Source organism: Capra hircus, chromosome 6, assembly GCF_001704415.2.
Source record: "Capra hircus breed San Clemente chromosome 6, ASM170441v1, whole genome shotgun sequence".
Taxonomy (NCBI): Eukaryota; Metazoa; Chordata; class Mammalia; order Artiodactyla; family Bovidae; genus Capra; species Capra hircus.
This window is the reverse complement of record NC_030813.1, coordinates 66,137,148-66,153,825: the sequence shown is the minus strand read 5'-3', so window position 1 is coordinate 66,153,825 and position 16,678 is coordinate 66,137,148. Positions and strand designations below refer to the sequence as shown.

The 16,678-nt window shown below is 40.5% G+C and overlaps 1 protein-coding gene across 1 annotated transcript in view; it reads left to right on the top strand.

Annotated features, from left to right (window-relative positions):
* Nucleotides 2,545-16,678, top strand: part of GABRA4 (gamma-aminobutyric acid type A receptor alpha4 subunit) — a 78,623-nt gene continuing 64,489 nt past the window's right edge. The window contains exons 1-2 of the mRNA XM_005681575.3: nucleotides 2,545-2,771; nucleotides 3,159-3,277. Coding sequence (XP_005681632.1) covers nucleotides 2,686-2,771; nucleotides 3,159-3,277 — 205 coding nt within the window. The 5' untranslated portion in view covers nucleotides 2,545-2,685. The remainder of the gene's footprint in view (nucleotides 2,772-3,158; nucleotides 3,278-16,678) is intronic.

Genomic DNA, 16,678 nt, shown 5'->3' with positions numbered 1-16,678 from the left:
TCTTTGTAAGAAAAAATTGAACTAAGAGGCTGAAACAAACAAGTGTGGACTCAAAAATATAAACACAACCTGAAACTAGAGAGTTATTTTATTTGGTGGGAATGTTTAGTACTCTGAGCCCAGGAGACAGCATCTCAATAGCCCTGAGAAAACTAGTCCAAGGGGGCAGAGGGGAAGTCAGTCTACACACTAGTTTGTAACAAAAGGAGCAGGCAGTCTGAACATCAAAGACCAGGTATTAAGGAATTTAGCATTCTACATATAGGAAGATGCAACCCTCTAGGCTCCCTGAATCCATTCCTTTCATATGCATCTCAACTATCTGGAGCCAATCCTGTTTCCTAGGTCACCTTGCTTCTAGCATTCCCCCAGCTCCTCAGCAATCACCCTGGGGGTGGCAGCATCCAAAGGCTTGAAGCTAGGGGAGCTTGCATTCACATTTGGAGGCCAGAAGTCGCTGATGGCTGTGAAATTTCTTGTCGATTAATATGGCAGGAGAAATTTGCATTTTACACACACACACAAAAACCCCAAACTCCCTTGCTTTGATCATTTCCATATCAAATAAGTCTACCAGTCCTCAAATTTTGAACAAATCATCAAAGTTCTAAACAGGACATAATTATTGGTGGTTCTAGGGACCTATACAGAAACTTACTTAGGTCATTGATTCAACATATAAGTATTTCCATAGGAGTCACTATTAAGGTGAAAGACACCTTTCCTTCTTGGAATCAATAACTAAAGTTTTTAAAAGTTCTACTGAAAGTGTTTATCTCTGTTCAGTTCAGTTCAGTTGCTCAGTCGTGTCCAACTCTTTGCAACCCCATGAATCGCAGCACAGGCCTCCCTGTCCATCACCATCTCCCGGAGTTCACTCAGACTCACCTCCATTGAGCCCGTGATGCCATCCAGCCACCTCATCCTGAGTCGTCCCCTTCTCCTCCTGACCCCAATCCCTCCCAGCATCAGAGTCTTTTCCAATGAGTCAACTCTTCACATGAGGTGGCCAAAGTACTGGAGTTTCAGCTTTAGCATCATTCCTTCCAAAGAAATCCCAGGGCTGATCTCCTTTAGAATGGGCTGGTTGGATCTCCTTGCAGTCCAAAGGACTCTCAGGAGTCTTCTCCAACGCCACAGCTCAAAAGCATCAATTCTTCCTGCGCTCAGCTTTCTTCATAGTCCAACTTTCACATCCATACATGACCACTGGAAAAACCATACCCTTGACTAGACGGATATTTGTTGGCAAAGTAATGTCTTTGTTTCTCAATATGCTGTCTAGGTTGGTCATAACTTTTCTTCTAAGGAGTAAGCGTCTTTTAATTTCATGGCTGCAGTCACCATCTGCAGTGATTTTGGAGCCCTCAAAAATAAAGTCTGACACTGTTTCCACTGTTTCCCCATCTATTTCCCATGAAGTGATGGGACCGGATGCCATATCTTCGTTTTCTGAATGTTGAGCTTTAAGCCAACTTTTTCACTCTCCTCTTCACTTTCCTCAAGGATCTCTGTTCAATACAACACTAACGTTATACTGCCTAGTGTTTCCTTTCAAGTCATTAGTGAACTCTGAGGCGTCCCTTTCATTTTCGGCTCTCTCTCTCAGACACATACACACACACACACACACACACACACACACACACACACACACACACACACTCTTTTCCTGCTTTCTCCTCTCCCTTTCCCCAGACATTCTTTCCCTGCTCCTGATGCCTTCTGGATGTGGAGTCAGCTCTGCTGTGAAAGAAAAAGTGTCAAGTGTCTCAAAAAGTGAAAGTGATTTTGACCTGCTGTCCCTTGTTTCCACTTCTCTTCCCTCCGGAGAAAGGATGGAGCAGCAAAGCAGGGGGCATGCGCGTGCCAGGCGGCGGCGGGTAGCATAAAGGAATTTGTTATCTTTGTAGCAACAGCTTGGCAAAGGAGTTGACAACACAATGAGGCTCAAGTCCACCTTCTAACAGTTTGGCGAAGGAGCACCAGTGAGTTGCAATCCCTTTTACTAGGAAGATTTTTCGTTCCTCCGCCGCCCCACAACACCTGAAGGGGAGTCCCAGAGGTTGTTTTTGTCCAGACTTGATTTCCTCCCCCTCGTCAAGATCTGCTATCCCTTCGCCCAGAAAGCCCATCCATCTCGCCCTTTCTCCATCTCCAACCTTGAAAATGGGTACAGACAGGTCCTCGACAACCTAAAGAGACAAGAGCTTCAGGGGTTAAATCCAAATGCCACCGGAGGGAGAAGCGGAGGCTAAGCTTAGCCGTGGGCGGGGACACACTTGGCGCCGGGGCTCCAGAGCTCGAGAAGAGGCTGCAGCCCCTGTCTCAAGCCCAGGAGTTAAACGTCGGAAAGAACTCGGTTCAGCCTTTCGGTATCAGTGCTCCAGGTGTTAACTCTGGCCGCTTCGGGGTGCGGGCAAGAAAGAGTGTGAGCGGTATACACAGCTCTCCATACGCTGGAGAGCTCGGCGAGAAAAGGAGGGGGCGAGGAAAGGCAGGATCCGCCTCCCCGGCCCGCGTGCACACACGCGCCCACCGCGGCTGGGGCTGGCTGAGCGCGGGCGAGTGTGAGCGCGAGTGTGCGCACGCCGCGGAGAGCCTCTGCCCTCGCCTCGCACCCTGCTCAGGGCATCTGGAGAGCCTGGAAACCTGAACAGGCTTAAAGTATGGCATGTTGCAAAGATGGTTTCTGCCAAGAAGGTACCCGCGATCGCGATGTCCTTCGGGGTCAGTTTCGCCCTCCTGCACTTCCTGTGCCTGGCGGCTTGGTGAGTTCCCCGAGGTGCTGCGGGTTAGGGGAAGATGAAGAAGGGGCCAGTTCTGGGTCTCCTCTGCCCCTCCCAAAGCGAACCAGACCCTCCGGTCTCCGCTGTAACGTCAGGGGCGCGGAGACCGGCTTTGCTCTGACCGCGTAAACGCCAAGAGCAGCAGGGGCGCGGGGTCCGAGAAGAGTGTGGATACTGGGGTCCGTGTGCGCGGGCTGCGCCTCCCCGGGCCATTTCTCTCTCCCGCATCCCTCAGCCCTGACTCCTTTAGTTTGGAGCGAGAGACTCTTTTCCTTGAACATAAACCTGTTTCCACCTGTTCGTTGATCAATTCTTAAAATCAATTCTTCCGCCTGTTTTTATTTTTTGTTTGTGTGTGTGCGTTTGCAGTTTAAACGAATCCCCAGGACAGAACCAAAAGGAGGAGAAATTATGCCCAGAAAATTTTACCCGCATCCTGGACAGTTTACTCGATGGTTATGACAACAGGCTGCGTCCTGGATTTGGGGGTATGAACGATTTCAAACGCGCAAGCGTGTCCTGTGTATGTCTCTGCGTCTGCCTGTCTGTCTGTGGGAATATCATTAGGTATGCCTGGAATGCAAAAATGAAAAATCTGTTAGTCTCTCTCTTTCTCCCCCTCCGCCCCCCCGCCGCCTTTCCCTCTCCGTCTCCCTTCTCTCTCTCTCCCCTCTTTTGACAAGACCTCTGACAAGAAGACCGCCCCCACCGGTACTTTCCCATCTCCCTGCCCCCTCAGCAGCTTTGCGTCTCCCCCACACTAATTACCTCCTGGGACCTGACTGCTGGGCGGGGGAGGGTGAAGGGAAAGAGTCAAAAATGGGAACCTGGGGCTCAGCTGGCCCGCTGCTCTGCGCCCTGAGAATGGACTTCTCCCAACTTGGCCACTTTGCTCAGAGCAGGTTGCACTTGGACAGCTGATTCTAAGTCCCCTGTCCTCCCACGTGGTGTTAGTTCCTCAGCCAAAACCTCGACCCTGTTCTACCTAGGACATGAATCTAGGGCACAAAGCTGTCTGCTCTCCTAGAGAACCCAGTCCTTGCCTACTGTTTTCTACCCTGGGATCAAATTTTACTTTATTTGGAGAGGGGGCTGTTTACTTCCCTCCTAAGACTTTGAAGTCAGGGATGTTTCTGCTTTATTTCTTCCTTAAGTAAATATGTATAAAGGGTCTGATAGAGGCACATCCATTCACAGCATCGTTGCTCTTTTTTTCGTATTCATAGTCCCTTTGCTTATGTAATGAGAATCTCAAGCATTGTGCTAGGCACCAGGTTCACAGAAATCTCAAGGTACTATTCTTAACCTCAAATACCCTCTCAGTCCAGTTCAGTGAGAATAGTCTTCACCTAAAGCCTCAGCCCATGTCTCCTGACCACCAAGTTCCTGTTCTTTCCGCTACCCTGATCTAGTTACTTCTTGGGAAATGAGTCGAATAAGACTTAGGCTCTACCCTAAAGGATAAGGAACCTTACTGTTTAACCTTACAACAACCCCGAGAGAAAGGTATTACTATCTCTGTTTTACAGATGCAGAATTTGAGGCTTGGGATGATAACCAACTGGTCCAGCTTCACAGTTAATAAATGGCATGGGCAATATTGGAACCCAGATCAAGTTGTGTACTTAAAAGACAAACCCACAAAGATTGGGATGCTATCAGATACTCTGTGATGAATATCATAGTATTAGAAGCTCTGAGGCATTTGTGCTTCCTTTTGAGGGTTTTAGGAGATAAGAATGGGGAGTGTAGAAGGTAAATGGGAGCAGGATGTTCCTGGGAAAAAGAACAGAATTAGATATTATTCCAGAGGTATTTGGTCCCAGCTTACAAAGAACTGTTGAAAATAATAGAGAATTGTATGGGTTTTAGGAGTCTAACCAGTCTTGTTCTTCTCTTGTAACAAAGGAGAATATTTGAAAGAGAAAGTGATTTATACTGAGAAACAGAGCATATTAGGCTTCTCTGGTGGCTCAGGTGGTGAAGAATCTGCCTGAAAACAAAGGGCATAGGAGACTCAGATTCGATCCCTGGGTTGGGAAGATCCTCTGGAGAAAGGGAATGGCAACCCACTGCAGAATTCTTGCCTGGAGAATTCCATAGACAGAGGAGCCTGACCGGCTATAGTCCTTGGATTCCTTAAGAGTCAAACACGACTGAATGACTAACATAGCATGTTAATGATAGACTGGAATCCAGTCTTCTGGAACCAGGAACCCACTTTATTCCTTATTCCTGGATTTTGTTGAGAAGTTTACTGGGAGCCATTGAGGGACTTAATTTTTTTTTTTTTTTTTTTTTTGCATTTTGACAGTGATAAAGATGGGTGAGAGGATGAAAGATTCTCCCAGTTCTTCTCATGTTGCTTCTCTAGGGGTAGGATGCTTAGCCCTGCATTTGCCTTCATGGAAATCTGAAAAAAGGCTTCCTTACAGAAGTGAATCATTTGTCAATGTACGATCTTTCATAAGTGACTGGGAAATTATCACTTTAGAACAAAAATAACTGTGTGGAGAAGGTTTCAGATGATGTGATGCCATTTAAGGCTATATTATATCAATAAAAGAGGATTTATCTGCCCATAAAGTTTTTAAACTTGACATTTTAAGTAAAGGAAAAAAATAATAGAAGTATCAAATCACATGTAGTTTAAATATTCATTAGTGAATTGATGTCCCTGAACATAAATTAAAGCAAAAAATTATTGAAACTGTATGATTTTATTATTAAATGTGGAAAATTAAAACCACGTCTGCCCAGTTGGTTGTAATGCAAGTTGCAGTTCAAAAGGAAGAAGGGATCCATTGTAGATGCATCATTTTTTTTACCAACTACCTTCTCCCATGATAGTGTATAGACAATAAAATAAATGAAATCCACCTATAAAAGCCGTTGCTGGAGTTTGGTTAGCTGCAGGGATGCTAAAATGTTTCAGGGGCGTTAGTCATCTTGTTTGTCTCTGCCAAGTTATATTCATGGAGGTTATATCCACTTGGAGGTTCTCTTATAGCTTTATGGGAAGGGGTTGAATTCACATTATTTTAAGTGTTAGTAGTTGATTCATTATTAATAATTTACCATGTAGCACAATTTCGTGGGTTGTTGCTCATAAATATTTGTGGCAAATGTGATTCATTATTTAGAATGGGTCATTCTCTGTAAATATGTAGTATTCCAGATGTAACAGAGGAACAGTAATTCTCACCTGCAGAAAAATGTGTAATCTGTTTACGGGATGTTATAAATGAACATCACAGAAAATAATAAGAAAATTCATTGTTAGCAGAAACTCTTGAATGCCACAGGTTTGATGCCTTCCTTGACATTTTATATCTTGTAGAAAATTTGGCATTTTTGAAATGAAATGAAAATAATTCAGATTGTGACCATTGTGCTATAAATACAGATTTACTTCCTGGTTCCCTTAATCCTGCTTCTGCTCTTTGTAGATCGTTTACTTTATATCTGTTTATACAACTTAGCAGTGTTCCCTTTAAAATAAAGCTAAAAGCAAAGATCTGAATTGAAATGGGAGGGTTTGTGATTGCTCAGTAGGCCAGGCAAGGGTTGAAATAGACTTGGAAATGAAATTACATATTTTTAACTCAGCAGCACAGCTTGCAATGGGGAAGTAAAAGGGACTGAAATGGTTCTTTCTTTTCATCCCTTCAGGATTCCCTCTCCCCTGCCTCTGTTGGAAGAGGAAAGGGGGAAGGTGAGAAGGGAAGGATGGAGGCAAAGTGAGGGCAACTAGATTGGGACATCTGAAAAGGCAGAGTTCTTCCAGCCTGCTACCATCTGGAAGGAGCCTGCACCAGCCTAGAAGTAGCACACAGTAAACCATTCCACAAAGGAGCTAGAGAGCCATCCCCTGGGCTTCTAGCCACTTCACCACTGTTATACGCCTTCTTAAAAATGCGTAGCTAAGGTACTAACCACCTGGAGATAGCCTAGGAAGCCAGCCCTTATCCACTTCCATTGATCAAAGGATTACACAATCTTTTTGTGCATCTCTACACAAAATCTGGAATAACTGAGGCACGTGATCTGGAATCATCCAGAGACATATAGATAGAGATAATTGCCTCGGCTCATCTTCCACAATCTCTCTGAAATGGCAGTGGAGCACTAGGGTTTTGCAAGGTTGTTCACCAACACTGTAGGACTTCATGTAAGTAGGGTTTTCTGCAGTTTTGAAAACATTTTCACATACGATTTCTAATAAGATGATCAAAACAATGCAAAAAGATAAGCAGGGCATGCTTCTTTCTTCTCTTAGAGAGGAGGCTGGGAAAATTGCAATGAATTAGCCAAGAATCCTGCATCTTCTAATTGACAAGACAAGATCAGAACTCACACTTGACTCTTTAAAACCTTAGTCAAGCAGCTTGTCTTTTGCTTCAACCACTTCTAAGACATTTATTGCATCCTTCTGTTGACCAAGAGTCAAATTTTCATGAACATACCTTCTTGTTACTAAGTAGGTCATTACAGTAAGCAAAGCGCCATTTCCCCCAGAGGAGTAAAATGAGAACTTTTATTTTAAAGACTTAATAACATTTTTAAATGGAAAAGCAAACATTGAGGGAATATATTGTTGTTGTTCAGTCACTCAGTCGTGTCCAACTCTTTGTGACCCCATGGACTGAAGCACTCCAGGGTTCCCTGTCCTTCACCATCTCCTGGAGCTTGCTCAAAGTCATGTCCATTGGTGATGCCATCCAACCATCTTGTCCTTTGTTTTCCCCTTCTCCTGCCTTCAATCTTTCCCAGCATCAAGATCTTTTCTAATGAGTCGGCTCTTTGCTTCAGGTGGCCAAAGTATTGGAGCTTCAGCTTCAGCATCAGTCCTTCCAATCAATATTCAGGATTGATATCCTTTAGGATTGATATACACTAGGTAAATTTGGAATAATTTTCCCATAGAAATGCAATATCCTTGAAATGTTTTAAAGTGATCTATTGTTGGTCAGTCTCTAAGTCATGTCTGACTCTTTGCAACCCCATATCTCAAGCTAAAAATTAAATTGATATATCATGCCAGCTTTATTGGAGAAGGCAATGGCAACCCACTCCAATACTCTTGCCTGGAAAATCCCATGGACGGAGGAGCCTGGTAGGTTGCAGTCCATGGTGTCACTCAGAGTCGGACACAACTGAGTGACTTCACTTTCTCTTTTCACTTTCATGCATTGGAGAAGGAAATGGCAACCCACTCCAGCGTTCTTGCCTGGAGAATCCCAGGGATGGGGGAGCCTGGTGGGCTGCCATCTCTGGGGTTGCACAGAGTCGGACACGACTGAAGCGACTTAGCAGCAGCAGCAGCCAGCTTTATTAACTGAATGTTGACAGAGAATATATATTTTAAAATCTATAAATGAACATTTGAAGTCCACAGGGCAACAGAAAAATAAAACTTCATTCTCTTCAAACTTGTCACTTTCATTCATTGGTTAAATCAATAGATAGTGAGAAATTGTTACATGCTAAGAACGATGTAAAGTTGTAAAGATATAATGCTGAATCAGACACAGGCTAAGCAGTGTAGAGAGATAAAAATAACAGGGAAACAAATAATTAAAGATAGTGCTATGGAACAATCCAAATGCTAAGATAAAGAATAAATTGGGTGAGAGATCTATTTCAGATATGGTGGATAAGGTAAATGTTTAAGCTGAGAACTTAAAGGTGACAGACATGGGAAGAGTAAGTAAAACTTGTCTCAGGTAGAAAAAAAAGAACCCAAAAAACAAATGCAAAGCTTCTAAGTTAGATATTAAATTAATGAGATTCAGACAGTGAAGGGTGTCCAGTGTGCCTGGAGTCAGAAAGCAAGAGGAAGAATCTCAGAGGCCTAGCTTAGTGTTGTTAGAGGAGGTCAGATTATGCAAAGTCTTTCATAAAGGAATTTTCTTTTATGAACCTGGATGCTATTGGAGTTTTTTAGGTAGAGGGAGTGACATGGTATGACTTAGATTATAATATGATATCTCTGGCTGCTGCGTAATAAAAAGAAAAGCCTAGATACGAAGTTGGGACAATATTAGAAGCAAGGAGACCAATGGGGGAAAAAAAAAAACTTTTATTCCCTGGTTGTCTCCTTTTAGTTAATGGTGGCTTGGAATAAGATGGTGGATGCAACAAAGATGAATATAAATAGATAAAGGTGAGATATATTTTGGAGGTATAATTCAACAAAAAATTGGTGATGCCGGATTCCTATATTGGTGGTAAAGGAGAGGGAGAAATAAGAAATGAGTCTTGGATTTTCTATTTTGAGAAAATGGACAGGGAATAGTGTTATTTAAATTGGAGAGGATTGGAGGAGGAACAGTAAGGGAGAAGGGTGAAATTTAGAAATCATGTGTGGATACTTGAACTATGATCCTAAGTAGAAAAGAGCCTAAGTTGTCTTTAGATCCAGTCTTCTGGTGAGAAGGAACTACGGATGCAGACTTGCTGAGAATGGAAATGTCACTGCATGAAGACAACATGGCTGAGAAGTAAGAAGGGGTCAGTGTGATACAAGGATGAGGTTTATAAAGCTTCACAGACTGGTGAGAGCTTTGCTTTTACTCTGAATCATATCAGAAGTAATTGGAAGGATTCCACTAGGGGTGAGACCTGAATTGGCTAATTTTCAAATTCTCACCTTGGTTGCTGGATTGAGAAGAGTAAGTCAGGGTCAAGGGCAGAAATGTTTTTATGACCAAGCAGGCAAAAACTGATGGCCATTTTGACCAAGTTGGTGGCAGAGAAGCCTGTAAAATTGTAAGAAATGGTTGGCTTTTGGCTATTTTTCAGAGTTCTAGTCTACTGGTGACACCTAGACTATGAGATGTGAAAAAAAAAGGGAGACATCAGATCTGACTCAACAGATCTTAGACTTGAACAGCTAGAAAAATGGAGCTGCCAAAACTGGCTGAAGCAGCTTGAGGGTGTAGGTGAACAATTTGCATGTGGATATGTTACATTTGAGCTGCTTATTGGATGCAAAATGAAGATGGTCTTGGAATGCAGGGATACCAAGGAATTAATGGCGATAGAGAAGAAGTACAAATATTGAGCTCCAAAAATCCCCAGTGTTAAGAGGTAGGGGAAGAGGAGGAAGAATTTCTGTTTCAGGAAGACTGAAAAAGAATGGCCTTTGAGGTCGAAAGAAAATATCCAAGAGAGTGTTTAGATAGGATATACAGGAAAAAAAAAAAAAGGTATTTCAAAGTGGAGGCAAGATTGATCAATTATGTCTAATGCTTCTGACAGATAAAGAAATATAGGAACATCAAGTGGACCGCTAGATTTAGCAATATCTACATCTCCAGTGATTTTGACAAAGGCAGCTTCAGTGACGTGATGAAGGTGAAGGTCTGATTGCGTGTGTTCTGGAAAGAATGAGAGGAGTTTTTTTCTGGGCATCTGTACAGGGGAGCAGAGAAATGAGCTGGTAAACGGGAGAAGTAGCATCAAGAGATCTTTTTTTAAAAATGAGAGAAATAAGATTATTTTAAAACTTTGAGGGAACGATGCTGTAGATAGGGAAAAAAAAAACTGACGATACTGACAGAATTTTAGTGGATCCTAAACATGAAAACTAGATTGTAATAGATGATGGAGTGAATAAAAAGAAAATTCCAGGCAGTCAGCATAGCCTTCTTTTCCCCTCAAAGTTTGCATATGAAAGGGAAGAGGAAGAGGGAAGGTTATCTTTTCCAAAGAATTAGAAATACCATAAGCTGTTTGTGTACCACTGGAAACAGACAAGGAGAGAATAATTTAATATTAGAGTGGAAGGAAGGGATAACTGAAAAAAAGATGCCCTTGAGACAGCAAGAGACTGTAGAATCCAAATCACAAACTTACTTTCTTATGCTCTTGATTTAACAAAAAAGATGTACTGGTGCTAATATATGCATAGCTTCCTTAGGACAAGAATATGCAAAATGTATTTTTTTGTTTCCTAAGATACGCACTAAAAATCTGGTTATTAATAACTTGGTGGACATTTAGATGATATTTCACTGAGATGTTCGTTTTCTCTTAGATGAAAAATTGCATCAACTTGCATTTTGTATGTCATTAAGCAAATAGCTGCTTTATTGTCTAGGCCTTTTTATGTATTTGTTATAAAAAGCTTCTGCTATACATAATTAGATTCTGGATTATAATCCTTGGTTCATGACACATTTCCATTATGGGCCCACAGATAGCCTTCTTTATATCTATCCATCTATTCATTCATTTGCTCTAATAAAGTAAACACCCACTTAAACAATTAAACAGCACAACCTTGATAACTTACTCTGCTATATGGCCTCCCTCATCCTATTTGCCTGATTTACCCACCCAAAATAACCATGATTCCGAGACCTTTTTAAGTTATTGCATAGCTTTATTTGAATATTGTTTTAGCTCAAATTTACTCTTTTAATAAAGACATTGAAATTTAAATTTTTTCATTTGTTTTGAACATGCTATTATCTTTTGATGCTTTTTCACTTGTGTATTTCTAAAATCTATTCTTACTATCGTGTCTTGCTATAGATCATTCATTTTAACTGCTGTGTGATATTCCCATTGCTTAGGAACTAGCTGATTCATCTGCTGCTCTGTTGGCAGTAGGCATTTTGCTTGTTTCCAAGATTGTGTTTCTGTGAATATTCTGGCCCAAATTCCCTGCTGTAAATGTGCAAGAGTTGCTTTTGCATATATATCCAAGAGTGGATTTTTCTGGATCTTAGTGTAAGTGGGAGTTCAATTTGATGAGATAATGCCAAACTGTTTTCTGTGGTGGTTTTACAAATTCAAACCCATTTACAGTGAATATGAGATTCAGGATCCACAAACCTTTCAACACTTTAGAAAAGAAATGGTATTTTAATGTGAAATGACTTGTATTTTTCTGATTTCTACTCTGATTGAACATCTTTTCAAAATTTTATTGCTCACAAGAATTTTCCTTCTATGAATAGCATTTTCATCTTTTGCTCATATTTTTTGTTGTTTAGGTACTGTTCTTATTTGTTTATTTGATGGCTTTAATATTTAAAAAGTAGAGCTGGATTCATAGAAGATTCACAGCATAAATGAGGCACTAATCTTTAATGTCATCTAAGTAAAGCTCTATACTTGTTTGCTTTCTCAACAGTATCGAGAGACATCTGTTCCTTCTTTAATATGCAGGAAGGCTAGTTTTTCTATATTTTGTAGGTGACAAGAGAGGATTAGAGATTTCTTTACATATTACACCAAGATTCATTGTTGTTATCATACATCTTAAATATTTTAAGTCTCTTGTTTTGGGGAGACATTAATAGTGTTTTATGAGATGTAGCTGGGTGCACGGATTTAGGTGACTGAAAACCCAGAAAACTTTCAAGTGCATAGCTCAGAAGGCAATTTGGAAAACAGGAGTTGACTCTTTTCAGTATCTACAAAACAGCTTAAGTGTTTTTTCCTGGGTGTGACAGCAAGTTGGACACTTTTACTAGAGAAAAATTAAAAAGTGATATTTTTGTCCAGGTCTCTAAAGCTATAGTAAAGAGTGGGAAATTGTCTAAGACCTTGTTAATTGCTTTCTCACTTTCCAAGCAAGTTAGATTCATTAGTAAGATGGGAGTATTCCTATGAATTTGATCCTGGTGGTCTTGGTTCCTTTCAAAACTGTTGAAGATCCCTTTGTCCTAGGAATTGTCCACTATGTTGGGGGAATTAAAAACTATTTCCTTATTATCAAGGAAGTAAGATTTTAAAATAAAAGATTCTTTTATGTTACACAAATGCATATAAAATTATGAGAAGTCCTTCCAAGATCAAAATTATCTGGTTTCTATGTAATTATACTCTTAGGAAAGTTGATTTGAACATCCTAAACTGCAGTGTTAGAGGAAGCGTCTCTAAGAATTATTTTTAATTGCATAGCGACCGTTGTTTATTGAGAACTGATTTATTGAAAATCTATTACATTTAAGGCCTAAAATTTGTTCAGGAAGAGGATACAAATATAAATAAAACATGAATTCTACTTTAATCAGGAAATATTTTTAGCTTAGCTAATGTAACAAGTGAATCCCAAAATTGTTTTCCTTTGGGGAGATTTTAAAGCCGCTACTAGGGTGATAACTGGGAACACAATCAAACACAGTTATTCACCACCTAGTATGTGAAAAACACTGTGCTTGTTTGGGATTTCCAAGAGAAGTAAGATTCACCTTTGCTGTTAAGGAGAGAAAAGACACAGGCTGTAGTAAGAGGAGCAAATGCATACAAAGAACCGCAGGAATATAGTTTAGAAACTACTCATGAAACAAAACAAGAAGAATAGGCATGTTATGTACTAGATAGAAAATTATATGTATGTTATTAACGGTGGATTTACTATTTAATGACATCATTAACATAGTAAATCTAGAATACGTCTAGTAGATCAATACAGGGAGGTTATAATTCTGGCTCTGGAATATAACATTTAACCTCTGTGAGCTCAGTTTCCATATCCATAAAATTCTCTTAAAATATCATTCCTGGAGAATATTATGAAGATTGAATGAAAGAGCATATGGGAAGAATTTAGTACCCTGCTTGGCACATGCAGGCATACCTGCTTAGTCGTTCATTTGTGTCCGACTCTGTGACCCCATGGACTATAGCCCATTAGGCTCCTCTGTCCGTGGGATTCTCCAGGTAACAAATCTGGGGTGGGTTGCCATGCCTTCTTCCAGGGGTATTCCCGACCTGGGGATCAAACCTGTATCTCTTGCATCTCTTGCATTGCAGGTGGATTCTTTACCATTGAGCCACCAGGGTAGCCCACTGGCACATAGTAGGCCTTAAATAAATACTAGTATGTTTGCTTATTGTTCTTTGGGAACAGCCCCTTTGCTTGGGAGCCGTTCCACACATACATGCCCCTTGATTCGTCCACTCTCCATCCCCACTGCCAGTCTCCATCCCTACTGCCACATCCCTTGTCCAGGACACTGTCATCTGTCACCTGACTTAGTACAGCAGCCTCTTAGAAGAGATTTCTTCAGCTGGTTGTGTGTGTGTATGTTAGTCGCTCAGGTATGTCCAACTCTTTGTAATCCCATGGACTGTAGCCCTCTAGGCTCCTTTATCCATGAATTTCCCCGACAAGGTTATTAGAGTGGGTTGCCATTCCCTTCTCTAGGGGGATCTTCCCAACCCCAGGATTGAACATGGGTCTCCTGCATTGAAGGTAGATTCTTTACTGCCTGAGCCACCAGGGAAACCTTCTACTCTTGCTTCCCTATAATTCAGTGTCCATACAAATGCCAGAGTGATTCAGAGCATATATTTTCCTTACATCAAACTTTTCAATGGTCTCTCAGTGATTAAGGAATACAAATCAAACTTCTTACTATAGCCTATAAACAGAGACAGAACTGGACTGCCTATCAGAGGGAGAAATCTTGGGGGAAAAAAACAGGACAAATGATTAACCTCTGTATTCATTTGCTCCGGCTGCCATAACAGGGTGCCATGGACAGAGTGGCTTCAATAACAGCAAATTCATTTTTTTCACAATTCCAGAAGCTAGAAACCCAAGATCAATGTATCAGCAGGTTGATTCCTTCTAAGCTCTTTCCCCTTGGCTTGTACATGGCTGTCTTCTCTTTGTATCGTCACATAGTTTTTCTTCTGTGTGTTTCTGTGTTCTACTTCCTCTTCTTACAAGGACACCAGTCATATTAAATTCAGGCCCAGCCTAATGACCTCGTTTTAAGTTTATTCCCCTTGTGAAGACCCTATCTCAAAATATAATCACATTCTGAAGTTCTAGATGCTCAACATATGATTTTAAGAGAATATAATTCAGCTCATAACAATCTCTTTCCCTGGGATTTCTACAAGTTTAAGACAGTGAACTTAATATATAAACAAGTTGCTTAAAGATACCACTTTCAGAATATGGATAGCGAAGGAGGTGTTCTGTCCGAGTTTTTCCCCTTGAAGTTCTCTTACCTGAAATGCATTTTCTCAGTTTTTCCAGTGTCTTGGGATCATTCTTCAGCTCTGTTTGAAAGTCACTGCTTTGGAGATTGGGATGACATCGTAAATCAGCTATGTGCTGTGTGCTTAGTGGCTCAGTCATGTCTGACTCTTTGCGACTCCTCTGTCCATGGAGATTCTCGAGGGAAGAATACTGGAGTGGGTTGCCATGTCCTCCTCCAGGGGATCCTCCCAACATGGATCGAACTCAGGTCTCCTGCATTGCAGGTGGATTCTGAGCCACCAGGGAAGCCCACTATACAGGAAATCAACTATACCTTAATAGAAAAATAGAATTTAGAAATTAAAAATAAGTCACTGCATTGAAAAGTGGCTAAAAAATCTACAGTGGCTTTCCCAGACTGTTACCAGCCTGTTTTGTTTCTCTTATGAATGATAGCATTGTTTCATTTAATTCATTTCCTTATTATTTATTCTTTGACTCCACCAATAGCGTGTTAAGTACCCGAGGCAGGAAACTTCTGATTTACCACTGTAACACCAGAGCCTAGCATGGAATGGGGTACATCAGGTGGTCACTCAATAAATGTTGAATGAATGGGTTTCCAAATGCAATTTTTTTACCAATTATATATTTTTAGGCTCTCATTCAATCTCAAAGACCTTTTCTATCGTGTAAAGTAAATACTTAATAATGTCAAATAATCAAGGTTGTAATTCTGAACATAAAGCATTTTTCAAGAATCATTGAAAAAGTAACAATGTTATGTCAGAATTTGAAAAGATTCGTTATCATGGAATCATTATAACTTTAAGAATTAGCATAGACCCACGCACCTTAAAATAAATGTATAAGGAAAAATATGATTGGCTTAATCCCTCCCTTTCCTACCTTTCCTGCATGTCAATAGAACACCTATAGTATTAATGTTTTACAGGACATAGTTAGCTAAATAAATACTGTTCTAGGAAACAGATAAACATTTTCTGCAAACTAAAGTGAATAGCGTCACCTAGGAACTTGTTAGAAATGTAAGTTTTCAAGCCCTACTTTAGACCTACTTTACAGCAAGTCTGAGGTAGGCTCCAGCCATGTGTGCTTTAATAAACCTTCTGGGTGGTTCTGATCCAGTTCAAGTTTGAGAACCAGTTTCCTAAATTGATCTTCAAAGTAACTGAATTTCTCAAGATTCTCATCAAACAGTCTCATTGTCAAGATCTACCCAGCCTTAATTGTTCTGGGTAACTTACTCTTTGACCTGACTTGCACTGAAGTAATGTTTTTAACACTTTAGCAATTGTCCTTAAGAAACTAGCAGAGTGATTTCTCTCACTTTTGAATTTTTTTGAATGAAATCTCCATCTACTAGGGTTTGACACACATTCTTTGCTTCCTGGATTACCTGTCTATTCCTGAAGCACTTTGGCTTTCATAAGCTTATTACTATCATATTTTTGTTGTTGCTGTTTTCAATTTCTCAGTCAACTTCTCACACTTATTCTGGTTTTTTTTTGTTACTTTTTAAAAAATGAAAAAAATGTTAAACATTTTAGAAAATGTTATTTTTACAAAATGAAAACTCGTGGCAGATCAGCATGATTTATACTTTTTCTCTCACTGTACTTCCAAAAGATATATTTTTCTTAGGATACTTATTCAAGAAAGAATTTTCTTTCTCCTTCAGACTACTTTTCTTTCTGTGGTTCAGTTTTCACCATGTAGAGGGAGAAATACTCTCACTTGTTTCGTGAAGATAACTTTAGACCTAGAACATAAAGCTTTTCCAATTGCTCTGTGTCCTTTTTGGCATAAATCCAATTGCCTACCCAGTATTCAAGAGAAACAGTCCATCTTGATAACAGATGTTGTTCTTTCCAGTATGGAATAGGTAGCCCCATCCAGTGTTATAAACTATCAT